Here is a 26829-nt window from a genome sequence, read left to right on the forward strand (position 1 = left end):
GGGCTGTGGAGGAGGGGAGGCGGAGGGGGCGCTGGGGCTTTCGCTCGCTCCAGTCCTGCCAGCCCAGCCAGCCCCAGACAACCCGCGCCAGCCACCGGGGCCTCGGAGAAGCCGGACTTCGCAGGCACCATGCAGTGGATAAGGGGCGGATCAGGAATGGTGAGTGCACATAACCCTGGCTTCCCCCGCTTGAGCTTCAGTCCCCTAGCCCCACCCCCAGCTCCTCCACCAGCCGCCATGCAGTGAGCCCCCTAGCCTCTGCCTACCTACCGCCCTCCCTGCTGTCCTTGAGACACCAGAGAGCTTGCTGTGGCCATTTTAGGAACCCTTGGTCGCCTGCCTGCCTGCCGAAGAAAGCCCCCTCCCATCCTCCTTCGCATTCCTACAGCCTCCCCCCAACCCCAGAGATTAGGGTGGGATGGTAGCGGGGGTCACCTGAAAGGCCAAAGGAGCAAGGGGGCTGGCAGAGGGGCTCTCTGTGAGCAGTGAGGCTTGCAGGGTGCGGGCCAGCTGGCACGGGGGTTGGGAGGGAGGGAGCAGTCACAAAGCCTGGGATTCTGGAGGACGTAGTATGTATGGGAGAACTGCATAGTCCTCCAAATAGACTGTGTGCCCCCTCTCTCTGGCCAGTTCCAGGGCATGAGGGCCTGGGAGCCACTCTCCAAGAAGCTGTCTAGGGCAGCTTGGGAGCTCAGGAGCCCTTCCTTGCCTGGGCTGGGGTCACCCTGTCCATACTTGGAGGCTTCGTCAAGGAAAGACAAGCTGCAGAAATCCCTATCTTAGAAATGGGACGGGACCCCATTCAGTTAAGAGAACCCCCACCCCCATCCCAAGGAATGTGCACGTGTGTGTGTGCGTGTGTGTGTGTGTGTGTGTGTGTGTGTGATATTATCTTCCAACAGTTCATTTTATGCCATGTTGCTCCCTTCCCCACCTGGAGACCTTGGAATGACTTCCCTTGCAGAGAGGAAGTGGTGGCTGCATCTTGATGCCTCTCTGACTCAGCCAGGGGTAGCTCCAGACGGGGCCTGGGGTTCTGGGGGTGGGAGGGAGTGCCCCATGCCTTTGTCCTCAGCTGGGATGCAAGGGCGAGAGGGTCTCTGGAGGGCGATGGGTTGGGTGAGCAGGCCCCTGATGGCCATGCCAGCCCACACTTCAGTGCCACCCACAGCCCTCTGCTGAGGGAAAGTAGCCTGAAGCGGTTGGGCAAAAATTGGTGTTTAACTCCTTTATGGCTCCCATGCTGGAAGGGAGGAGGGAGTCTGGGAACCATTGCTCAGGGTTTCCTTAGACCTCTGTTGTAGTGGTTCCTGAAGGCACTCAGTTTGTATTCATATATGCCACGGCTTCAGGACACTCTTCATCCCAGACATGCCTCTCTCCCCGGGGTCCCATTGGGGCTATTGCATATGTGTGTAGACCCAGGAAAGATCAGAATGGGAAAAGACCTTCAAATCCTTGTCATCTGTACAGGAGAGCTGGAACCCACAGAGTGGGAGACACTCGCTCAGGGTCACACAGCTCCACGAAGGCAAAGCTGAGCTTCCTGACACTCTGTCACAGTCCCTCTCCACTGCTCCACAGACTGAGCAGTTCAAATGGCGCTGAGAGAGGCAGGAAGGAACAGAGTCATGATCTTGGGAAAGGCTTCCTTCAGGATGAACTAATGCTGTGAAATTGGCTTAAAAAGATATGCCAGTCCTGGTATTTCTGTCAGCTGGGTCTGTGTGAGAACTCCCTCCTCTTTGAAAAATAATGGAATATAGGGGTCCAGGGCCACCCATTAACAATAGATTACATGAATGGAGAAACTTCCAGTGGTGCCCATTGCATGGGAGAGAGGAGAGTAGCAGACACCTTGTGGAGACTATACAATTAAAGCTTCATTGATGAGAAACTCTTACATTTTTCAGATACTGAAGGGGAGAATATATGATGGAAGTCTTGCTTTAACTGGTTGCCAGGATTCAAGAGATAGGAATAGTAAACTCTCTTCTAGCCTTAAAGGCAGGAAACCTATCGCCTTGGTCCTGCTACTGTCTGATGGGAATGCTCTGGGCCTCCGTCTTCTCACCTGTTAAATGGGGCTGTTCGTGATCATCCCAGTTCCTTCCAGATCTGAGATTCTTACAAGTGAATGTTGGCTACAATTTAGTTAGTGGACCATTAGGAAAAAAGTAGGCAGTGTATATGTAGCTACCATTTTATGCTGTGGCCAGCCAAAAGGTCTTTGCTCCTTGTTCCCTCATTGGCAGATCGTTTGAGATTGAGATTGAGGTTTTTGTGACAGTGAGATTTCTTTTCAGAATGTCCGACTGTTATAATGGATTGCAGGTGCCACATGTATAGGAAGGCCCTAGAACATAAAACACCAACCAGAATTTTGCAGAATAAAATCTGTCTCTGTAGAGAGAGAGAGAGTGTTAAAAACTGTGAGTTCACTTTTGATGGTAGCTTTTTCAGTGTATTTATTCAGAGCTTCTGCCTGCAATGCCTATTTGTGCGAGGTTAGGCAGCGTGCCTAGGATGGAAAGAATTCAGGTCTCAGAGTCCCCAGTTTGGGGCTGAGGACCTGGCTTTTACACTTCTCAGCTCTGAAACACTTGCCAGTTGTCAATTTCATCCTCAGCATTCTCATCCGTAAAACCATGATGAAGTACCTTATAGGCACTCTTGAGGTCATTCATTTGTTTAACAAAAATAGAGAGTATCTCCTCTGAGTTGGCCCTGATCTAGGGGCTGGGGAGACAGCAGTGAACAAAAGCAAAAGCTCTACTCTGATGGATCTTACATTCTGGAGGTTTGGAGGTTTCACTAAATATTTTTATGCAAATGAATAGACATTATATCCAGAAGGGCTAAGTGCTAAGAAGAAAAAGAAAACCAGGCAAGACAATAGAGAGACATGGCAGGTGGGATGATGTATTAGATCAACCAGAGCCTCCGATTAAGGGACATTTGAGCTGAGATGTGAAGGAAATGAAGGATGGAGCTCTTATGTGGATGTTTAGGAGAATACGGCTGTAGGCATAAGAAAATGCCAGAGACAGAAAGAGAGAGGGAAGGAGGGAGGGAATAACTGGTTTGTTTAAGGAACAGCCAGGAGGCCAATGTCCTGGGGACATTTAATCTGAGTGAGAAGGGTAGTTTTGGGGAGGCTTTGATCAGATAAGGGACATGATGTGACTTAGATTTTAACAGCAGACGAGATTGTAGTGTGGCAAAGGAAAAAAAGCTACGAGGAGGCTCTTAAATTGGCCAGGTTAGAGGTGATGGTGGCCTGGACCAGGCTGATAATAACCTGTCTGAAAGGTCTCGCTCTTCTCCTTTGTAGCATCTTTTGTAGATAGTCTGTGTCTTTGTCCTTTCTGACCATCCATCTGCTTCTCAGATGTCTGAGTGGGTGGATGCATTCAAGGTCATTTTGTATCTAAGTCAATGATCACATTATATGCTTCAGGCTGCTTGGGCTCTGGTGGAGCTAATTGAGAGTTGGGTCTGTGTGAATTACCAATGAACCAGTTCCTTGCTTTCTAGGATTCTAGACAAGAGGACTAAGTACATTATTAGTACTAGATGTCGTATACTTAATATATGTGATAACTGGAATGGACCAATTTCAGTACTCTGTCTTCTAGATGACAACATTATTTTCAGTAATAATCAGTGCTAATATTTTCTTAATTTAAAAAGATTTTAAAAGGGCCAAAATAATTTTAGGACTGTATAAATGTAACTACTTCTTAAGTGTTAGGAGTCGAAATTATATTCAGCCTTTTGAAGGCAACCACGAGGCTGATGTGGCCCCTGGTGAAAATGAGTTTGGTACCCCTGGTCTAAACCTTTACAAAATGAAATGAAGGAACACATGTAAAGCCTCTGTCTGTCTGCGGGAGGGGGGAGCTATATAACCGGAAGGTCTCTGAATTCAAATTCCATATATTATACAATATTATCAAAGGATAAATAATAAAAGTTGCTAATTTGAAACTTTATATAGATGATTAAAACTTAGTAGTAGCAGTTGCTTAGAACTTTGACCAACAGAATAATTTTTTTAGGGAGGAATATTTTATTACTGGCATTGCTGAAAATTGCTGGTATTACTTAAGCAACAATAAAATAATTAAAAAATTTAAGAAATTGCTGGTGCATGGTGATAATAAAAAAATAGTATGGCTTTTAGTCTTAAAAAAATTGTCTAGAGATAGTGCGCTCCTTCTTTGCCTGCACTGTAGTTGTTCACTCCTGTTGTCCTACCCGTTGTCTGTGAATGCTTTGGAAAAGAACATGGAATCTTGGAATAAATACCATGCCAAATTTTGTGCGGCCTTCATAAAAGTCACAATATTTGAGTTGTTGGCAATCTCTGTTTAGGCAAGATAGAATGGCCAGCTGTTAAATTTAACAGCTGATTTGATTCTGCTATGAATAACAGAGATCCATCTACACTGGCTTAAAGCACATAGGTTTTATTTTTTTGCATAAAAGAGCTCAGGAGATGGGCATACCTGGCCCAGTATGGGAGCTTCAGGGAGTCTTTTGGGACTTTTCTGTTCTACCATCCCTAGCATTTGGATTTCATTCCTGAGGTTGTTTCATGGCCCAAGGTGGCTATTGAAGATCCAGAACACTATATGAAAATGTATATGAAATTCAAATTGCAATGTCTATAAATACAGTTTTATTAGAACACAGCCACGCCCATTCTGCCTTCATGATACAAAGGCCGAGTTGAATAGTTTTGACAGAGACCCCATGTCCAGTAAAGCCTAAAGTACTGACTAATTGGCCCTTTACCGAAAAGGTTTGCAGACCCCTACCTCAGAGCCATAGGCTTTTCATGGCTGGACCTCAAGGGGAATGGCTGGGCAGGAGCAAGCATGGGTTTCGATCAGCCCCCTTTTATTTATCCAGAGCACCTGGGATTTTGCTTTCTATGTTGGGTTGTTGCTTATGATTCTGGAAGAGCGTTTTGGCTTGCCTTGCATTCTCCCTACCTTCCACACAAAAATGTTTGAAGACCAGCCATTTTTTAAAAATTTATTTTTAGAGAGAGGGGAATGGTGGGAGAAAGAGAGGGAGAGAAACACCAAGGTGTAGTTGCCTCTCATGCGCTCCGTACGGGGGACCTAGCCCAGAACCCAGGCATGTGCCCTGACTGGGAACCGAACCAGTGACACTTTGGTTCGCAGGCCAGTACTCAGTCCACTGAGCCACACCAGCCAGGGCAGTTGTTACTATTTTTATATTTTCTTGAGAGACATAGGTCATCCCAGCTGGTTCAGAACCACCGCTTCATTTGTGTATGATCACTGACTAATCATGTTACATTTCTTAGGGTTTTTTCTAGCTAATCTGAAAGAGAAACTTATGTCATTACTTAATACCAGCTCAATATGTTCTCTCCCCATGTAATAGATGCTTGGCAAAAATTATTTAAATTATCATGAATAGGTAATACATGCATATAGCACAAAATTCAAAGTGTAGGGAAGGGAATGTGGAAAAAAATGAAGTATCCATAAATCTCCCTCACTCTCCTGGTCCTCTGTCACACAGTCCAGAGACAGTCATTGAAATCAGTTTCTTTGGTGTTCATATAAAGGTATTCTAAGCCTTTACAAGCATTTCCTTATGTGCGCGCACACACACACACACACACACACACACAGTTTCTCTTCTTTATACAGATAGTAACATTCTGCATTTCTGCGCTTGCCTTTTTTTTCCAATCAACAGTGTGTCTTGAAGATTATTCCCTATCAGTATGTACAGAGACGCCTCCTTTTGTATGACTGCATAGGCTTCAATTGTGTCTCCTATTGATGGCCAATTAGTTTGTCTCCAGTCATTTGCCGTAATAAACAGTGCTGCGGTGAATTTTAATGGGCCATTTAAAGAAAATGGATATTTATGAAGCAGTTGCTATTTCCGGGACACTACATACCAGGCTGAGGTGTGGGATAATCAAAGACAAGATGTGATTTCTGTGCTCAGGAGCTTAACGGTTCAGTAGGGCAAAAATGAAGGCCGTGGGAGGTACAGAGAAGGTGATGCGGGAGTGCGGGCGGGCAAGAGCACAGTGGAGGAGGTTTTCGGGGGATTGGGCAGGTCCTAGAAAAGACGGTATTTAAACGGTACCTTCAAGCCTTTCAGGTGACACAAGTGGCTTGGCATGGGGCAGAGGCATGGTAGGTGAAGCATGGTATGTTCCAAACAGAGGGGAACACCATGTGACAGAATTGAGGCATGAAAGTGCTAGCATGTTCCAGAAATCATCTGTGGGTGCTTGCATGTGGCTGAAGCCAGTAATTCTGGCAAGGTGCAGTGGAACCACATCGAGATGGACCTTCAATGCTGGGCTCAGACGCTTGGCCCCGTAAAAAGAGCAATGACATGATGACACTTGAGGCGTGCAGGATTTCTTTGGTGCTATAGGTAAAGGGGGTGAGAAGACGGGAGAGGTGGTTTCATTGGACAGCTGGAGGCCATAAAGAGAGTGAGAGAGAGACCGAGACAGAGAGAAACGTCCCAGAATGTCTCAAGTGATACAGTCCGGCCAGAGGCGTTCTCTGTTATTCGGCCTTTTTATTCTGTTAGGTCTTCAATTGAATCGGATCCACCCGCATTGGGGACGGCAATCTGCTTTAGTCAGGCCAGAAGTTGAGATATAAACATCACCCAGAAACACCCCCACAGAGACACCCAGAATAATGTTTGACCGAGTGTCTGGGCGCCCCTTGACCCAGTGAGGTTGATACATAAAATTAACACATGGCAGTTTCACTTACTTGCCCAGTCTTCTGTGTGAGGAGACAGGGAAAGGCTGTGTGGACTGTGCTGTTCCCTACCCACATGGGGAGTAATTATTATTCCTGACAGGACGGAAGCGATACACACTTGGGTGAACAGAATACTATCTTTTCTGCTGCCCTGAATTCGGGCCTCAGAAGACTAGACCTGAGTTTCCTCTTCTCTGAGTGATAAGAGATCCAACAGGAATTTCATTCACAAGGAACAATGGCTCCCGCCCCAGCTGAACGCTTCCTGAATTCTCTGCTTCAGGAGAGCATAAGAAAAGGCCCCCAAACAACCTCCTGTCATCACGAGAGGAGTTTTTGTCTTAGGATCCCATTGCTTGCAGAAGTTTTCTGATGGTACTGTTTTGGGTGTGAGTGCGTGTGTGAACGTGACTAGTTCTGTGAGTGATTAAGCTGTTCAGTCATAGAAGCCAAGAAGGAGGGGAAAGAAATGCATTCAGCTGGCCCTAAGAAGTCCTATTGCCACGAGGAGATACTGTGTCTAAGGGCCTGCTGGACATACCAGGGAAGTGACATTTAAGTTGAGTCAGCAGTGTGGAGATTTGGGGAGAGAGCCTATGAATTTGGATTGCAATAAAAAAATAAAGGAAGAGACAGCCAGGTTTGTGGGAAGTGAGGGGGAGGGGCAGGGATGGCAAAGGCCTAAGGGCTCGGAAGAAGGCACAGGGAGAGAGACAGGAGGCGAGGGACATGACAGGAAGACAGAGAGTCAGACAGGGACAGCTCACTCAGGACCTTCTAAGCCCAGGGAGTTTGTAGGCTGAGGGAGGGTGCGCCTCAGCTATACCCAGAGGTGGCATGGCTCAGTGGTTAGCAGGACGGACTCTGAAACCTTCTTAGTGGTGATTTTGGATGTCGACTAAGCTCTCTGTGCCTCAGGTATGCCCTCTGAAAAACGGAGACAATAATGCTACCGTTCATGGGGTTACTGTGAGGGGGAAGTGAGTTGACGTGTTCACAGTGCGCACGACAGTGTGGGGCAGTGATCGGTGCTATTTATTCAAAGTGCAGTAGAAGCGTTTGAAGCGGTGAAGTGATGGGGTCTGCCTCGTGATCCGAGAAGCCGACCTTTGCAGGGAACAGATTGGGGATGGTGAAAGCGGACATGGCAAGGCCGGTTGAGAGGCTGCGGCAGAAATGAAATCCGTGGAGCCGGGGAGAGGAGGGCAGATTTGACATTGATTCTGAAGACAGAATCAATAGGAATTGTGGCTGGATTGACTGAGAGAGGTGTAGGACACAGAAGAAAGAAGGAAGATGATCCCTAGGTTTCTGGCTCTGTCATGGCTGGCTTTTTGATTTGGGGCAAGGGATTTAACCGTTCTAAGCTTCAGTTTCCTGATGCATTTACTCGGGGCTCTCCAGAGAAATACTATCAACAAGATCTATATGTATCTGTATATCTGTACCTATATCTATCTACAGAGAGATATTAGTTTATTTTATTTCTAAACATGTTATTTATTTATCTTTAGAGAGAGGGGAGGGGAAGGAGAAAGAGAGGGAGAGAAACATCAATGTGTGGTTCCCTCTTGTGTGCCCCCTAATGGGGACCTGGCCCGTAGCCCAGGCCTGTGCCCTGATTGGGAATCGAACCGGTGACTCTTTCATTTGCAGTCTATGCTCAATCCACTGAGCTACACCAGCAAGGACTAATTTATTTTACGGAATTGGCTCATGTGATTGCAGAGGTGCAAGTCCAAAATCTGAAGGGTATGCCAACAAGCTGGGAAGACTTGCAGTGTGGGTCCAAAGGCAGTCTGTTGGCAGAATTCCTTCTTGCTCAAGGAGAGGTCAGTGTTTGTGCTATTAGAACCTTCAGCTGATTAGCTGAGGTCCATCTGCATTATGGAGGACAATCTGCGTTCCTCAAAGTCTGCTGATGTAAATGTTCATCTCATCCACAAAATATACCTTCACGGAAATATCCAGAAAGTGTGCGACTGAGTATCTGGGCACTGTGTTGCAGGCAAGGTGAAACATGAAATTAACCATCACGCCTTATGTATGAAAGTGAAATGATAGTACCTGGTCACTGGTACTACTGTGAAGATGGACTGATTTAATCTATATAAAGCACGTGGTACAGTGTCTGGGCATAGCAAGGGTGCACGTGATGATAGCCTTTATTGCTTCCATATAATAACAATCCCTCATGTGTTTCAGTATTTTGCATTTTCAAAGCACATTCACACACAAATTCATGTAAGCCTCACAACACTCTTCATATTTTGAAGTGGAGAAACTAAGGTGGGGAGAGATGAAATCTCTTCTCCACACACCTATCTCCAAACAGAGCCGGGATAAGAAATAGGTGTGTAACTCCACAGTAACTCCTCACGCACTACTCGACTTGCTGGCCTGAAATGGATGTTTGCCTTCCTCCTTTATTCCGGAGGAGAGGAGCACCAGTAATAAGATCATCAGTGCAGTAAGGCTTGAGGACAAACAGCTAACATTCACCAAGCCTGTGTTTATTTTGTGCCAGGCACTCTTCTAAGTGTCTTGCACATGTATCTAATTTAATCTCCCCAACAATCCTATGAGGTAAGCATAATTTTTCAGTGGGGGAAAGTGCCAGGTAAGGTTTGGAAGACAAAGAGACCCTCAGGCCTACTGCTGAGAACTCAAATGACTCTTACTCCTTCCCGCCTCACTTCTGTATGTTCCAGACATTGTAAAAACTCAGTGAAGCTCTTTGCGTGTTTGGAGACACATACATTTGGGTGTGTCTAGGCTAATGAAGCTTGGCATAGTGCCGTTTGTGTACATAGCAGGCACTCGGTGAGTATTTATGGAATGGATGAGTGAGCTGATAAAGGAGGCGAACCCCAGGCTACCTGTAGTCACCATGCCTGGAGCTGGCTCCAGAAACAGCAGAGATGTTTGAAGCACACGTTACCTTTGGCCCAGGTGAGATGTCCTGGAACCAGCCAGACGGTGATGTGAGGGGATAGGCTGAAGTGGGAAGCTTAGGTCCTTCCTAGGAAAATTACTTCACTCCTCTGGATATTAGTTTACTCACATGCAAAAATGGGCCCATTCGTATTCTTTCTCTCTTTCTGCTTACACACACATACACACAGCAAATATTCATTCATTCACTTAGTAACATTTATTGAGTACCTGCTGTGTACCAGGCACTGTTCTAGGCACTGGTGAGCAGTGAGCAAACCAGACAAAAGTCCTTTCTTCATTGAACAGATTTTCTTTTCTTTTTTTAAAGATTTTATTTATAGCCCTGGCTGGTGTAGCTCAGTGGATTGAGCGCGGGCTGCACACGAAAGTATCTCAGGTTTGATTCCCAGTCAGGGCACATGCCTGGGTTGCAGGCCACGGCCCCCAGCAACTGCACATTGATGTTTCTCTCTCTCTTTCTCCCTCCCTTCCCTCTCTGAAAGTAAATAAATAAAATCTTTTTCTTAAGATTTTATTTATTTATTTTAGAGAGAGGGGAAAAGAAGGCGAGAAACACACATCAATTGCTTCTCCCAAGCTCCCCAATGGGGACCTGTTCCACCACCCAGGCATGTGCCCTGACTGGGACTCGAACCAGCAACCTTTCAGTCCACAGAATGGTGTTCAACCCACTGAGCCACACCAGCCAGGGCATATTTTCCACTGAGGAAGATACATGGTAGGCAGCTAATTAAGTAAAATATATAGTATGGCAGTTCTAAATGCTAAGGAGAAAAAGTACAGCAGGGAAGAAGGATAAGTATGTGTGTGGGGGTGGTTAAAACTTCAGATTCCTATTTCCTGCTACACTTGTCTCACAAGGTTGCTATGAGGTTGAGATGCAATAGAAGGCCACGGTGTTCAGGGAGGTGTAAAGTTCTAATTAAATGTAAAGTGCAGTTATTTTGGGAAGGATACTTTTCTGTTGGTCCTCACTTGCTGTTTGCTTCTCATCAGTATGATACTTGGGGTCTGCAGGGAAGGAAACTCAGGTTCCAGACCTGGCCCTGGCACAGCAGTTTCTTAAAAGCCCAAATGTATGGAATGTGATAGATCTATAGCAATTTCCCCCCAAATGGGGTCTTCTGGCTCTTTAGCCTTTATTCTTTCTCATTCTCCTATGAAGCAGTGGGAGCTGGGGTAAGTCATTTTCCTTCCGCGAGGTAAAGCGTTCCCCTTCTGTAAACCGGGAATGATTACCCGTCACCGCTTGGCAGCCTTCTTGGACTATTGTGAGGTGCAAATCAGAAAATGGGGACAAAAGGGCTTTTTCTATGTCGTAAAATGGGCCTGTAAGGGCCGGTTGCTGGGATATGGACAATTGGCACTGCTGCTTCAGCCAGTTGTTTTGTTCTCTGTCAATTGGTTGTATGTGCGGAGAGGGGGGGACAGTGAGCCTCCGGGGCGCCACTTCCTTTCCTTTCTGAGAAGCTGCTAAGGATCGTGGGATTATCACTTAGCCTCAGCACCTCCTCAAAATAGGAACTGTGACACGGAAATGCTTGGCGTCTCACAGTGGAGTGGCAACCAGTGGTGTGTGGCTCCTTTTGGAGACTCTGCTTTAAAGGGTTCTGACGCCGAGTTCACAAATGACTCACGGCCTTCCAAGCCCTCCCCTTGCCCCTTAGATGTTACCTCATTTGGCAGGTGAGGGTGGGAGAGGGGAGCCTTGAATAGGCAGAATCTTCACTTAGTATCCCACACCCTCCTGTTACTACTGTAACAATTCTTCACATTCTAACCAATATATTTATTACATAGAGCACTTTCTTTTTTTTTTTTTTAGGTAAGGACATTGCTTTTTTTTTAAGATTTTATTTTCTTATTTTTAGAGAGGGAAGGGAGGGAGATAGATAGAGAGAGAGAAACATCAATGTGCGGTTTCTGGGGGTTATGGCCTGCAACCCAGGCATGTACCCTGGCTGGGAATCGAACCTGGGACACTTTGGTTCCCAGCCCGCGCTCAATCCACTGAGCTATGCCAGCCAGGGCTGCATAGAGCACTTTCAAATCCATTATCTCATCTTCTCTTTGGTAGGTATTATGTGTTTTTTTTGTATTTACACCTAAGGAAACTGAGGCTCGGAGAATATATGATTTGCCTAAAGTTAAAGACAGGGGTACTATTCAAACCCTTAAATAATCGTAATTGTTAGCATTTACTGAACATTACTATGTGCCAGGCATTGTTCTAAGTGGTTTACATGTATCCACTCATTAAACCCTCACCTACAAGCTTATGATCCTTCCTGTTTTGCAGAGTACTAGGGTACTGAGAGTCCAGAGCTTTCTCAAAGTGCAGGGCAGAGTGAGAACCAGGGCATTGTGCCATTCACCCCATTTTAAAGGTGAGAAAAATGATGCTCAAAGGCATGAAGTAGCTTGCTCCAATAAGCAGCAATGGGCATAACTGAGGCTGACCCTCAGCAGGCTGGCCCTACTGCCTGTGTTCTCAACTGTCAAGCTGTACAGCCTCGAAGTATAGGGCTCTTCCAAGCTCGATTCATGGAAGCAGAGAAAGGAAGCAGAGAGGGAAGGCGTGACTTACTAAGATCACACAGCAGGTTTAACATGTGTGAAATCTAGTATTTGAGTGGATAATATATTCACACAGATAAAAAACAATCAAACTGTAAAAGTATATACAGTGGATGTTCTCTGTCCACCCAAGTCAGAGATGGGTCACCCGCTTTGTATCTTTGGACGTATCCTTCCAGAGTTCCTTTATGCATCTGCAAGGCCTGTCCAGAAAGTATCCAGCCACACGCTATGCAAAATACAGACGCTTATTGAAGAAGATACAAAACACAAGAAACATCGCACATGGGACAATGACACTTCACCCCTTCAAAGTAGGCCCCTTGGGACCTGACATCGTTCTCCCACCATTTAAAACACTCTGCAAAATCCTTTGTTGGAATTGCCATCAGCTGCCCTGTCATAGTTTCCTCAATCTCATCAACAGTCTGAAATTTCTTCCCTTTCAAAGGTGATTTTAGTTTTGGGAGAAGCCAGAAATCGCAGGGTGCCAAATTTGGGATGTAGTGAGACTGAGTCACCTGGGTCATTTGATGTTTTGCCAGAAAACTCTGCACGAGATGTGAAGCCTGAGCGGGTGCATTGTTGTGATGAAGCTGCCGGTTACCAGTTGCCCATAGCTGTGGCCTTCTGAATCATCTGAGTAATTTCCACAGAGGAATGCTCAAACTTAATGCAAAATGTGATGCAGATTCCTTGCTCTACTCACTCAGTCATTTTGTATATGACGGCCGCACAGTGCACATGCTCACTCAATGGCATCTACTGCCCCCACTGACTAGTGCAGTGAAGTCATCACTGGTCACGCATGCTCATTCTAGTCTACTTTCCTTGGCGGCCAGGTTACATTGATGTCGCACAAACCATTCTCATTATATGGCTGGACTTTTTCTGGACAGATCTCGTATAAGTAGATACAAACATATTTTCTTCTTTCTCTTATTTTTTTACCTCCTAAAGCATGTATTTTACATAATGTATCTTTGAGCTATCTCCCTATCAGCTCACAGAGAACTTCTGCAGTCTCAGCTAAGCCTTCACAACTCTGTACAAGCTCCATCCATCCTGCGGCATCCAACCCTCTCTTTACATCTTCTCCCCGAGCCTCGTTGCTAGACTGCCTTGGACTTCTACAGAAAATACAGTTCCTAAGTCAATTCTGGAGTCTCCCTCTGACATATAATCCAACATCTGACAAACTCCCCAGCTGAACTAAACCCCTTTCTTCCTATTGCAGTTTTATCTTATTCTTATCCTCTGCCTGTCCACCTCCCAATCTACCTGCTTATCTGTGTAATGTTTGTGGAGCATCTCCTAGGAGCAAAACTCCATGCTTCATTTGGTGATGTATGCTTGGTGCCCTGACTGCCCAGTTGTTTGCAGTTTAAATGAAGCCTGTAGATAAATAAACCTGGGCATGGGGGTCAGAGTGGGCAGCTAGTTGCATGAGTCTCTCCAAGACTTTAGCCTCCAAAACCAAACAATGGGCCCAATACTGAGGCAAGCATTCACTGCCCATGCCAGTCTTGACTTGATGCGTGATTGGGTTTCGTTGCCCCAGAAAGAACCTGAGTCTGATAGGAAAGCATTGTACTCGCTCTGAAAGGACTTTTAGATTCATGTTGCTCTTCTCCAACCAGTCCTTTCTACCTTGAGTTAGAGGCAGGTTACGTGGCTCACTCAAAATAGAGCTGAAATAAGCCCTCCTCTCATAAATAAAAGAAGAGAAAAGAAAGGAAAGGGAAGGGAATAGGAAAAGGAAAAGAAGGGAAAAGGAAAGAAAGAGGCTTGAAAGAGAGCCATGCAAAAGAACCGGAGGAAACTGCTGTTCTTGGGGATTTATTCAGATATGTATTCAGTCTTTGGCCACAGGAGGGCGGTATAGGCAGTGTTTCTTGAGGGAAGGGCTCCTGGGTGGTAGTTGAGAGTGGTCTCTATGCCAACAGGAACAGGAAACCAAAGAGGTCCTGAAATTCTCAGCCTGTAACTTGGAACTTTTAGTCCCCTTTGGAGGGGTTTTGACTAATAAAGGCCCTTGTGGGCCGAGGGGCCAAGGCGGGTATCACCAGCTGTAGCAGGGACTGTTTTGCATGACACATTTCCTCTACATCCTCCATTGAGAGTCAGCAGGGCTGTGCCTTAGTCTTCATTTACTCATTCACTCATTTATCGTTTAGTTGTTCAGTCCTCAAAAAATATTTACTGAATGGCAAGCACTGTTCCTGGTGCTGGAGAAAGAGCAGTGGACAAAACAGTCCCTGCCTTCATGGAGCTTACAATTTATAAAGGGAGACAGTAAACCAATAAGTGAATAAACATATACTATTTCACGTGGTGATAGGGCTAGAGGGAAAAGCTAGATAATAGCATACAGACTGATGCGTGGTTACAGTTTTAGAGAGGTGGTCAGGGAAAGATTCCTTTTGAGGAGATGAAAGAGCTAAGCTTGCCCTGGCTGGTGTGGTTCAGTGGATTGAGCACTGGCCTGCAAACCAAAGGGTCGCCAGTTCGATTCCCAGTCAGGACACCAGGGCACATACCTGGGTTGTGGGCGAGGTCCCCAGTAGGGGGAACTAAAGAGGCAACCACACATTGGTATTTCTCTCCCTCTCTTTCTCCCTCCTTTCCCCTCTCTAAAAAATAAATAAATAAAATCTTTTTTTTTTTTAAGAGAAAGAACTCCACATGTAGATAGCTCCGAGAAAGGTATTCAGGGAGAGTGAAATTCTTAACCCTATATTTGATATCCTCCCTCAGATTGCACCCTTTCTAACCACATACATAACCTGATTCTTCAACTGAAGCTTCTCACCCATTACACTTTCCTCAGGATACTGCACTTAGAACCAACTACGTTTCTGCCATACGTTTGGTGAGGCAGGTGAAGATTTAAAACAATCGATGATTCATTGTAAGCTACAAATGAAAATAAATCACAGCCTCTTGAGCTTTAAGGAAGTTAAGAGACTTGTTTGAGGTTACACAGCTACCAAGAAGTAGAGGCTGGACTTACCATCTGGAAGTTTTAACTTCCAATCCACTGCTCTTTTCCCTTTGCCGTGAGCTTTGCAAGGCACCATGGGGGCATGGCAGCACACGTGAGCATTGGTCGTTTTAGGCAAATATAAGAGTTTAGGTAGATCCTGCTAAGGGCCAGTGTTTGTAATAAAGAAGGTGACACCCCACACTACTCCCGGTGGTTGCCCCCATCTGGATATGTGTTCTGAGGGATGTGAACAAATTGATAAGCAACCAACCTGGGGAAGGGACTGCAAACCATGCCACAGTGGAAGAGTTTAAAGAAATGGTCATGTTTATCTTGGAAAACAAATGTGTGTTTGCACGTGCATGTGTGTGCCAGAGGGTGGTCATGGTGAATAGAGGCTGAACCCATGATAGATGTCTTCATACTCTTCAGAGGACTCTTACTTAGAAGCACTTGGCTTTTCCCTTCCCTTCCTTTCCCTTCCATTTCCTTTCCCTTCCCTTCTCTTCCCTTTCCCTTTCCTTTCCCTTCTGTCCCCCCCACCCGCCATTTTTTTTTGACCCAGAGGATCCATGGCCCAGAGGATAGGATAGTGCTCTAACAAATGGGGCGAACCCTTGAAGAGAATTTCAGCTCAAAATGAATAAAGGTTTTGGAAGCTTCTGAGTGTGCTTCCTTTTTCTGAAAATATTCTAGCACTTGCTGGACAAAACTCATTAGGGATAGTGGTAAAAAGCGATGGGCTTTGGAAACGTATCTCCGTTTAAATCCTGCTACTGCTTCATCCCACCCGTTGGCTATGAGCAAATGATGTAAACACTCTGAGCTTTAGTTTCTTACTCTTTCTTTTTTTAAAATATTTATTTATTTATTTATTTATTTAGTTATTTAGTTATTTATTTATTTATAGAGACAGGAGAAGGGAGGGAGAAAGAGAGGGAGAGAAACATCAGTGTGTGGTTGCCTCTCGTGCGCCCCCTACTGGGGACCTGGGATGGAACCCAGGCACATGCCCTGGCTAGGAATCAAACGAGCATCCTTTTGATTCTCAGGCAAGCACTCAATCCGCTGAGCCACAACATCCAGGGCAAATTTCTTACTCTTTCAAACAGCAATAGCAATTCCTTATTTTCAGGCTTCTGGGGAGGATTTGATAAAATAATATGTTGAAAGGCCTAGCACTATGCATGCCCAGAGTAGCTATCTCCTCCTTTCCTTTCCACTCCATGTACCCATCACATATGAGGGAGGCTCCTACATAAGAAGATTGGGAGGAGATAACCTTTTTCTGTAACTCTATGATTTATTCTATAATTATCAACAACTTTATTCATTATCTGATTGTGCTTGGGATACATTACTGTATGCCAGTGAAATTCTGTGTGATTGTGATTGTCTTCCCCAATAGACTATAAGCTTCCCGAGAGCCTCTCTGTGTCCGTTAGCTGTCCCAGTAAGTGCCTATTGAGTTTAAGTGGTTTTGCAGGAGTGGTGATCTCTGTGCTGAATAATTGAACTAACGATGAGCCCATGACCTCAGGGAGCTGACTCCGAAATAGAGTCGACATGAATGGATGTGCAAAAGCATCTAGTCATATCAGTAGCCAAGGCAATGAACAGACTGGACTCAATATCTCCAGGCTGCCTGTGGCAAGCATCAGGGGTTATCCCGTAGCTGGGGTAAGGGTGGATGACAAGTAAATGAATTCCAGGGGCAGGGGTCAGCACAAAATGTGGAACTTTCCTTAGGTGTGATTCCTGGCAGAAGTGGGCCTTTGGGAGCTGTCTGAACCGTGAGAGGCAAGGGACAGCCAGGTGTTGACTGTTCTCGGAGAGAAGGCAAAGAGTTTATACCTATGTACCTTGCACCTGAGAAGCAGGCCACTAGAACTCAGGTCAGGACATTGAAACAGTTTATGCCTGTGACCAAGGTGACATCATGTCAAATGCTGTTGGAAGATGGGATGTGTGTCACCTAGTGGCATTTATATAACACAGTGTTTAAGGGCACAGTCTCGAGAGCCAGACTCTTTGGGCTTGTTTGCATCTAGGCTCCATCACTGACTAGCCACATGACCTCGGGCGAGTTATTTAAGCACGTACCTCAGTTCCCTCATCTGTACTATAAAGAAAGACAGTAATAGTATCTACCTTATAAGCTTGTTGTGAGGGTTAAAAGAGTTAATATATGTAAAGAGCCTAGAACAGTGGCTGACACCAAGCAAGCACTTGATAAATTATTATTATTATTATTATTGTTGTTGTTATTACTACTACTACTACTGCTACTACTACTACTACTACTACCTAATGAGAGGCTTTGGGTCCTGAGAAATATGCTGGGTGCTTATAGTAATTTTAGTGTGGATTTTGGAGCATTTATATTCCAGAGCATTTCATGGAGTGATTAGCTCCTTAGCAGTGACAGAAGTGGTGCTAACATCCGACTCAAAGTGACTGACGAACTTTCTACCAAGTGAGATTGTCTTAAATGTGGATGTGCTGTGTTAGGAAAGAGGACCTTCACCATCGTTATGCACGTTGGAGCTGAGACTGGATGACTGCTTGGTGGGGATGTTGCAGAAGGGATTAAAGGATGGAGTTGGGTTTTTACTATACCAAGAGATTCTCTGATTTCTTTTTTGTTTTAAGATTTTATGTATTTATTTGAGAGAGGGGAAGGGAGGGAGAAAAAGAGGGAGAGAAACATCCATGTGTGGTTGCCTCTCGTGCGCCCCCTACTGGGGACCTGACCCATAACCCAGGCATGTGCCCTGACTGGGAATCAAACAGGCAATCCTTTGATTTGCAGACTGGTGCCCAATCCACTGAGCCATACCAGCCAGGGCAGATTCTCTGATTTCTTGATACTTCTTAGCAGAAGGGCTGGCTCTGAGGTGAAGGTCTTGCTGCTTGAGATGTGGGGGACTTGTCTAATATTTTTGAAAATGTGAGCTTAGGTGAAAGGTCACCTGACTCTGAAGGCTAACTGCACACACACAGGGCTGGTACCAGATGCGACGTTCCAGAGGCTGAAATCTCTCAAAAGTACTTTTGAAACTCAGGAGACAGGGTTTTGGTTTCTGCTGTGCCAGGAATTAGCTGCGTAATCTTGGGCAAGTTCCTTCCATTCTCTGAGCCTAAGTTTCCTAACCTGGAGCGTGAAGGTTTAGAGTAGATTTTTTCCCGTGAGGTCTCATCAGGTCTTGCCTTTTGTGTTCGGAAGATAATATTCTCGGAGTGAAACAGGTAGATGAAGGAGGCATTGAGCAGGTGCTTGCAGAACACCTACTAAGAGTCAGGTGCTGTGCAGTGCAGGTGGGGAGGAAACAGTGAACCAGACCAGCATGCTCTCTGCCCTGTCCAGTGTCTCATACAAACACACACAAATAGCATTATAGTACAGATGTATACATTTTTGAAGAGGGGTGAGTACAAGGTCCTAATGGGAGAAGAACATGGTCCAGACTATTTGTGATGGGAAATCCTCGGGGAAAGCCTTGTGGAAGAGGCGGCATGTGAGTTGAGCTTTGATGTGGGGACTGGGACAGGATGGCAACAGGTACATAGGTCCCGGGGAGGGAGAGCCTGGTGGGTTCCAAGGACTGTGGTAAGTTCTGCTGAGCTGGAGAATAGAGAATGAGAGGGCACTGGTGAGAGCTGAGGTTAGAAAAGTCAAAAAACACCAGACTGGCAAGGCGTTGTATGTCATGCTACAAAAGTGGCACTAAAGGTAGTGGGGAGCCACAGAAGGCCTTTGGGCAGAGGAGTTATACAGGTCAGGGTTCAGCTGTAGAAATTAGATCACTATAGTTATTTTCAGCAGGAAGAGTTTTAAGACAAAAATATCAGGTGCTTCCCAAATTGGTGGAAGGGCTGGTGGGGCGAGCTGTAGGCTGGGCGTCCAGGAATGACTCCCCAAACAGTGGTGGGGGAGCTGTTCTCTCTGCAGCAAGCAGGAAGGGGAGGAATGAGGAGCTTTGGGAACACTTCACCTTATCTGTGATCTAGGAATTAGGAACCCGCCGGTGCCTTCACTGTGGAATGTGCCACTGCCTAAACTATCATCATGCCTTCCACGTCCTCAATGACAAAGCTTCTTCGTAAACTCCATTCTCTGCTGACCCAAATGCACAAAGCCAGTGAGCAGACACTGGGCCTACGGAAAGGTGACATGGCTGCAGAAAACCCTAAAACCTCCATCATTGTTCACGCTAACTGAAGCAGCAGAAATATGGCTTCTGCATCACCTCCTTCTAAGTACTGTGCATGTGCATATGATTGACAGAAACGAATCAGGTGCAGAACACTGGATGTAAAAGAGTCAGAAATGGTCGGCCGTTGCAGTGTGTGTGTGTTTTTTTTATTTTTATTTTTATAAAGATTTTATTTATTTATTTTTAGAGGGAAGGGAAGGGAGGGAGAAATAGGGAGAGAAACATCCATGTGTGGTTGCCTCTTGTCTTCCCCTCATTGGGGACCTGGCCTGCAACCCAGGCATGTGCCCTGACTAGGAATCGAACCGGCGACCCTTTGATTTGCATCCCATGCTCAATCCACTGAGCTACATCATCCAGGGCATTTTTTGAAATGGTTTAAGTTTTCAGCAATATAAGAAGGAATGCTATAAGGAGGGTGGCATGGATCCTGAGCAACCACTCTATGGTAGCCACCATAGGATAGGATTGATAAGAGCAAAACTGCTTTTGAGAGAGATGAATGATTTGGACAGGAGAGTAAGAGCTGAAATGGGGAGAGAGACCAAGTAACGATTGGTAATAGGTCAGAGATGATGAGGAATTGAGTATGGGCAGCAGGGAGAGAGAGGAAGGGCACATAAGAGAGATATTAAAGAGGAAGATAATCGCCAGGACTTGGAGACTGCTTGACTAGCATCGAGATGAGGGAGAGGCTAAGACGTAGGGCTATCTTCTTAGTTTTTGACTAGTTCTGTGTCCTAAGAGATAGACAACTCAGGGGAAGGAGGAAGCTAGCCAGGGTAGGAGAAGACTAATTCAAATTTGGACCAAGTGTGATGTTTGTGTGAAATATCCAGAAGACAGTTGGAGATTCACCTCTGGAGTTCAAGAGAAGAGAGCTATCTGGGGTCATCAGCACCGTTGTAAGCTCCATGCAGGCAAGGGCCTAGGTCTGCTTTGTTCCCTACTGGTATCCAGTAGCTTTGCTGAAGGGAGCGCTGGTGTGTAATGTAGGTGGTACTTTAAGTCTTAGGATGCATTGGCCCATCATTCCATGCACACATGAATGAGAAGAAAAGGGCGCTGAGCTTCGAAGAACCCTGAGAAATCACAGCCTTACTGACTGGATGAAGAAGAGCCCAGGCAGGAAATAAAAATAGTATAAGCAGACAGGTCGTGTGGTTGGTGTTCCCAGGGCAAGGGGAGCATTTTAGAAAGAAGGAAGGCATCAATGGAGTCAAGTGGGAGTGAAGTCATGGACGATAAAGCTGGAAAATTGGCTGTGAGACTTAGCAGCAAGTCAGTCATTTGTTTATATTCCCGAGAAGTTTCAGTTTCTTATGGGATGATGGGGGTGAAAGCCAGGTGGCTGTGGGTTGAGGGGTCGGTGGAGGCAGGGTAAAATTGTACTTTTAAAGGTGAGGAGATTCTAGTTCATATTACGGTACCGTCCGGATCACCAGCATTGGTCTCAACATCATGTAGGAGAGTGGCTTTCAAATTACTTTGATCATGATCTCCTGTAAGAAATACCTTTTACATCACCACCTAGCACATTTGTAAAACTGAAACAAAAGCTGTATTATGCTAACTATATAGACATTTCATAAAAATGAAATCATACAAAAGCCTTTTGTGTCTGGCTTCTTTCACTTATAATATTTTCCAAGTTCCCTTATGTTGTAGCATGTAATAGCACTTTATTCCTTTTTATGGCTGAAAAATATTCCTTCGTTTGCATCTAGCACATTTGTTTATCCATTCATCAGGTGATTGGCATTTGAGTTGTTTCCATGTTTTGGCTATTGTGAATAATGTTCTTATGGATGTTCGTGTACAGATTTCTGCGTGGACATGCTTTCATGTACTTCTAGCAGTGGAATTGTTGGATCAAATGGTAACTCTGTGTTTCACTTTTTGAGGAATTGCCAGACTGTTTTCCAAAGTGGCTGCACCATTATGCATCACTACCAGCAGCGTTACAAAGGTTCCAATTTTTCCCCATCTTCTCCAACACTTGTTACTATTTTGCTTTTGATTATAGCCATCCTAGTAAGTTAGGGTTGTATCTTATTACAAATAATGCTGTAGTAATATCCTGCATTTGCATTTAATTTGCATTTTCCTGGCAGCTAATATGTTGAACATCTTTTCATGTGCTTATTGACCATTTCTTTGGAGAAATGTTATTCAGCTCATTTGCCAGTTTTTTAGCTGGTTATCTTGCTTTTATAATTGAGTTGTAATAGCTCTTTATATATTCTAGACACAGGTCCCTTATCAGATACATAGTTTGCAAGTATTTTCTTCCATTCTGTGGGTTCTCTTTTCATACTCTTGATAGTGTCCTTTGAAGAACAAAAGTTCTTAATGTTAATGAAGTTCAGCTTATCTATTTTTCTTTTTTATAATCTTTTTTAATCCTCGCCCAAGGATATGTTTTTTTTTAATTGATTTTAGAGAGAAGAAGGGAATGGGGAGAGAAGAGAGACAGACAGACAGGCAGGCAGGCAGTCAGACATTGATGTAAAAGACAAATAGCAATTGCTTGCCTTCTGTATATGCCCTGACCAGGGATAGAACCTGCAACCTAGGTGTGTGTGTGCCCTGACTAGGAATCAAACCCACACACTTTTTGTGCATGGGAAAATGCTTGAACCAACTGAACCACCTGGCCAGGGCTATTTTTTTCTTCTGTTGATTGTGCTTTTCATGTCATATCTAAGAAACCATTATCACATCCAAGGTGACAAAGATCTACATCTATTTTCCTCATTTTGTTAAACTTAGCCACAACAGTTAAAGCAATTCTTTAATATAAGCGAATCTTCAGTCTGTTCAAATTTCCAAGTGCCTCATAAACAGCACAAATATGTGTGTGTGCATGCACACGCATGCAAAAATTTCACCTGAATCAGTCCATCTCTCTTTTCTCTTCCTATTTATTTGCTTAAGAATCAGGTTGTTGGCTCTGTAATCTTTTACAGTCTGTGTCCCCATATTGCAGCTTAACATCTTTTTCTGTCCTTCTGTTCTATAAATAGACAGTTGGATCTAGAAGCTTGATATGATTTGGGCCTTTTGTTGTTTTGTCACGAATCATGTACAGGTGGTGTTAGGAGCCCAAACTTTTAAAGTGGAGACTCCTTTGGGCTTTATTTTATTTTGTACAGGCAGCACAGCCACTTTGCTTATGACCTGCATTCATTCAGAATTTCCAGTCATCTACTTATGATGGGTGACTGTCCTAGACTCAAAGATTACTAAAGAACAGAAAGCAGTTCTCATTCCTATAGAGTCTTTAGTCTAGTAGGAGCTCCAGATCTTAACTTGCTAAGACCTCATGAGACAGATGGGAGATGGAGGCTGGAGAAGGGAAAGGAGTTGCACAAAAGCCATCCAACAAGCTTGAGGTAGGACTGAGTTAACTCTGAAACCTTCTGGTCTCTAGTCCAGGGCTTTTTCCTAGTTCTAGGCACAGAGTCCCAAACACACAGCAGGGCAGTGATTACAAGCAGATTAGAAAGTTTTGTGGAGGATTCTCTTTATAGTACCCAGCATGCTGGAAAAGTATAAGTTATCACAGTCTAAAAAAACCATAGGTAGGAAAGGAAATCTGACCTGCAAGAGCAGAGATATCAGAGAAAGCCAAAAAGAATTGGGTTTTGGATAATTTGTGGTTGAATCTGTTTGTTGAATTTGTACAGCTAGTTATCAATATGAGTTGCCGATAAATACCTAGGCAGGGGCCAAAGTCACCTTTGCTTTTTCCCTGGCCCTGGCTCCACAAAGTGGAGTGTGTGCGTGCTTTTCATGTACCTATCCCTTTTTTAAAATTTCCTTTTCCTCCTCCTCATCCTTTCTCCTTCCTTTCCCCAACTCTTCTGTCCATCTTATGTCCTATCTCTTCTCCCTCCTTCCCACCTTTTCTTCTCTTTCTCCCCTGCGCCCCACTGTGTAGGTCTTGTTCCTTCCTTCCTTCCTTCCTTCTGCCAAACTGTCACTCTTCTGTTCCCTTTTGCTTTCCCAGTCCTTTCCAGCCTTTCCTCTGTCTCTCCCTACACCCCCACCTCAATCAACCCCCAACAAGCCCTCCACCTCCACCCCTACACCAGAACCCTCACTGGTGGCTCCAGCTAGTCAGAAGGAAGAGACCCGGCTTGGGGAGCCTAGGGCCCTCCAATTGGCTGCCTCCTCCAGCACGCCAGCTGAAGTCCCGCCCCCCCAGCGAGTAAACGCGCTGCTGCGGCACCTGCTATTGGCCGGTGGGCCTTCTCAGTGGCTCGGGCTGCGCTTCACGCAGGCGTCCGCAGTCGCTAGGTGAATAAAAACGCAGCCTACGAGCTGGGGGCTGGGGAGAGGAGAGGGAGAGAGCCAGCGAGGCAGGGCTGGAACGAGTGTCTGGCAGCCGGGATCCCCGCGAAGAGAGCGACCGAGCATAGGAAAGCAAGCGAACTAGAGGGAGTAGGGGAGACCAAGACTGACCGGTAGCCAGGCAGGCGGACGGACACACGCCGGGACAGACAGACTGAACAGGCGCTGGAGAACCTCGCACTGGTTCCTCCCGCCTTTCCCTTTGAAAGCCAGGATTTTGCCTTTTCCGTGGCGCCCGAGAGAGAATGCTGGACTCTGCCGACTTCAGCGCAAGCTAAGATTTCTCAGCTAGGGAAGAAAAAGCAGCCCAATCCTGAGAAGGGGGGGAAGCAAGCTCCCCTGTCCCCATCCCCCCTCCCCCCATACCAAACTCGGGCACCAAACCCAGCCCTTCCCTAACCATCCGACTTCCTCCTCTCCTTTCTAGAATGGTGGCTGTATGGACAGTCTGACAGAACAGAGACTGACATCTCCCAATCTGCCGGCCCCCCACCTGGAACACTACAGTGTTCTGCATTGCACCATGACCCTGGATGTGCAAACTGTAGTCGTTTTTGCCGTGATTGTAGTCCTCCTGCTTGTCAATGTCATACTCATGTTTTTCCTGGGAACGCGCTGAATGGAGTCCAGCCACCTGAGCTGTTGCTAACTCTCGATTTGATTTCATCCTGAGAACCACCGAGGAAAAAAAAATCAAGAGAGACAGTCAGAGACAGGGAAAGAGAGGGAGAGAAAGAGCAAGCTTTCTTACTGAGGGGGGAAAACGTTTTGAGCTTCAACATGGCCTCGCTGTGATATGTATGACGTTGGTATATTATCTCTCCCTAAATCTTTTGTCATGTCTTGTCTTTTAAGTATGCCTGCGAGTGTAGTTGCTTATTGCTTGAGTAAAATTGTTGGTAAAGAAATGCTTTCTATTTAAGTATGCATGTGTGTGCATTCTCCATTTATGTGTCGTTCAGGGAACGAGCTCTGCGTCCTTAAACAGTGCCTTTGCTGTTTGTGGTGCCTGGTCAACTCATTTTCTGGAGAACTACCTTTCAATTCCATGAGAGAATTTTTGTGAAAATTTCTCTCTTGCCATCAGGACTGGATTTGGGTTTGTTTGGGGGCACGGGGGCATGTGGGAAGAGCATGCTGGATTTTTGGCATCTTTGGAAAGACAGCTTAGCATTGGGTATTTAGAAGAAAAAAAAACTGATGGAATGAATTTAGGGAAAATGATTCTTCAGTGTGTCATGAGAAGGGAGAATTTGAGAAGTGATGTGCGTTGAGCTGGTAGTTGGAGACTCTGTCCTTTGAATCTCAATTTGCTGTCCAGGGTTCATAGTTTCCAATTTGGAAAGAAGCCACCTTTCCAACATTTCTGAAAGTATTTTCTTAGGAATTATGGCATGGGGTGTAACGGCATTTTCTGATCTTTATAAATTGGCAAGAGAAGACACTGACGAGCTGTTATTGGGTTCCTTTTCCCAAAGTCGACCCCTGGATTTGAATTGGGTTTTTTTTTCTCTGTGTGTCCTCCAAACAAACAAACAAACAAACAAAAACCCAACAAGAAAAGCCAGTTCCTTACCCATTTTGGGAATCATAGTATTTGGATATGCCTCTTTGGGGTAATCTCATTTACAATGATGAACTTGAACTACATTTTAGATAGAACTTGCTAGTGCTAATGAGAAAGTGGCGGTTTTTGTTTGCTTCCTTGTTTGTTCTTAAAGATCAGAGGTCTCTCTGAATTGAAAGATTTTCATAACAAATTGAAAGTATGTATCTTGCTAAGGAGACTTTTGAGCAGTGCTCCCCCTCCCCATGCACCCCCCCCCCCAAATGTCTTGATGGAGTAAGGTATAAGCTGGGGGAAACCATGAACTAGAAACAAAATTCAATTTGACATACTTGCATGTCCGCATCAGATGGAAGTGGTGGTGGTTGCTGTTATTATTGCTATTGTTATTATCTTTATATTTCTGTTTCCGCTGAAAAAGCTCTTGGCAAAGCCAGGAAAAAAAATGTCTCTGACGCCGATGTGCATAATACTTGTTTTCCTCCCTGCCCCCAGCCACCGATGTAGACAGGTCTTCCTCATTCCCTTGCTTACCTGACTTTGAAATAGTGCCATTTCTGGCTCATATAGCAATGAACCAGGGTGCATACACATCCACACACATGTTTCCCTGCACCCATGTGGGCGGCTGCTCATGTGTGATGTGCAAATCTGCTGGCACTGTGCTCTCAAGTTCCATGTCCTATTGTTTAATCTCTTGGGGATGGATGATTATGAAAGGAGAGGGGCTGTGAAGTGGGCTCTGGAAATTGTCCTGACCTCAGGACCCAGAGAGTATTATTGAATGGTATCAGAAGAGGTTTTGAGTCTTGAGGTGGGCTCTCATTGGCTCCGCGTGGGTGAGAAGCTGTTTTTTGTTTTTTTTTCCATTCGATTGGCACCATGGTGTAAGCATGATCTGGGAAGTTTGCTGGCATTGATACTTACTTACTCTTTGGTCCCTTTGTGGGGGCCCCCTAGGTTGAACTAAGAACTTGTTTCTTTGGGAAGAGAATCTGCTGAGACCACCCCCCACCCACCACCTGAGCTCCGGTGGTATTATCCAAAGTAAGCTTATATTTTGACTAGGCACTTATTTTTAGGCAGCACTGAGGAGTGAGGAAAGGCTCTGGGCTGAGCACTAAAGACCTAGGTTCTTTCTGTTCAGTGGCAGTTTGACCTTGGCCGATTTTTTCCTTTCTCAGTGGGTTGGGGTTTCCTGAAACGTTGGCATTTGAGGATGGTTAGACTAAGTGACCTCCAAGTTCTCACTTTCTGTGATTCTTGGGTGCCCATAGGCACTGGAAATCAGAGGGGGATGAACTGTAAAGACAAATGAAAAGGAAAATGAAATGTTCATCAAGGACCAATGGGAAGTGAGGGGAAAAATATCTGGTTGCTGGT

General features: G+C 45.3%; 1 protein-coding gene across 3 annotated transcripts in view; it reads left to right on the top strand.

Annotated features, from left to right (window-relative positions):
• Positions 1-43: 43 nt before the first annotated feature.
• ARHGEF9 (Cdc42 guanine nucleotide exchange factor 9) overlaps positions 44-26829 on the top strand; it is a 127662-nt gene continuing 100876 nt past the window's right edge. For 2 of the 3 annotated variants that reach the window (XM_045847473.1, XM_045847474.1), the window contains exon 1: positions 44-159. In XM_045847473.1, coding sequence (XP_045703429.1) covers positions 130-159 — 30 coding nt within the window. In that variant the 5' untranslated portion in view covers positions 44-129. Of the gene's footprint in view, positions 160-23871; positions 24678-26829 lie in introns of those variants that run through there. The other variant, XM_045847475.1, reaches the window with a different exon arrangement.

The sequence above is a fragment of the Phyllostomus hastatus genome, unplaced genomic scaffold (genome assembly GCF_019186645.2).
Source record: "Phyllostomus hastatus isolate PE091 unplaced genomic scaffold, TTU_PhHast_1.1 phas_contig_551, whole genome shotgun sequence".
NCBI lineage: Eukaryota > Metazoa > Chordata > Mammalia > Chiroptera > Phyllostomidae > Phyllostomus > Phyllostomus hastatus.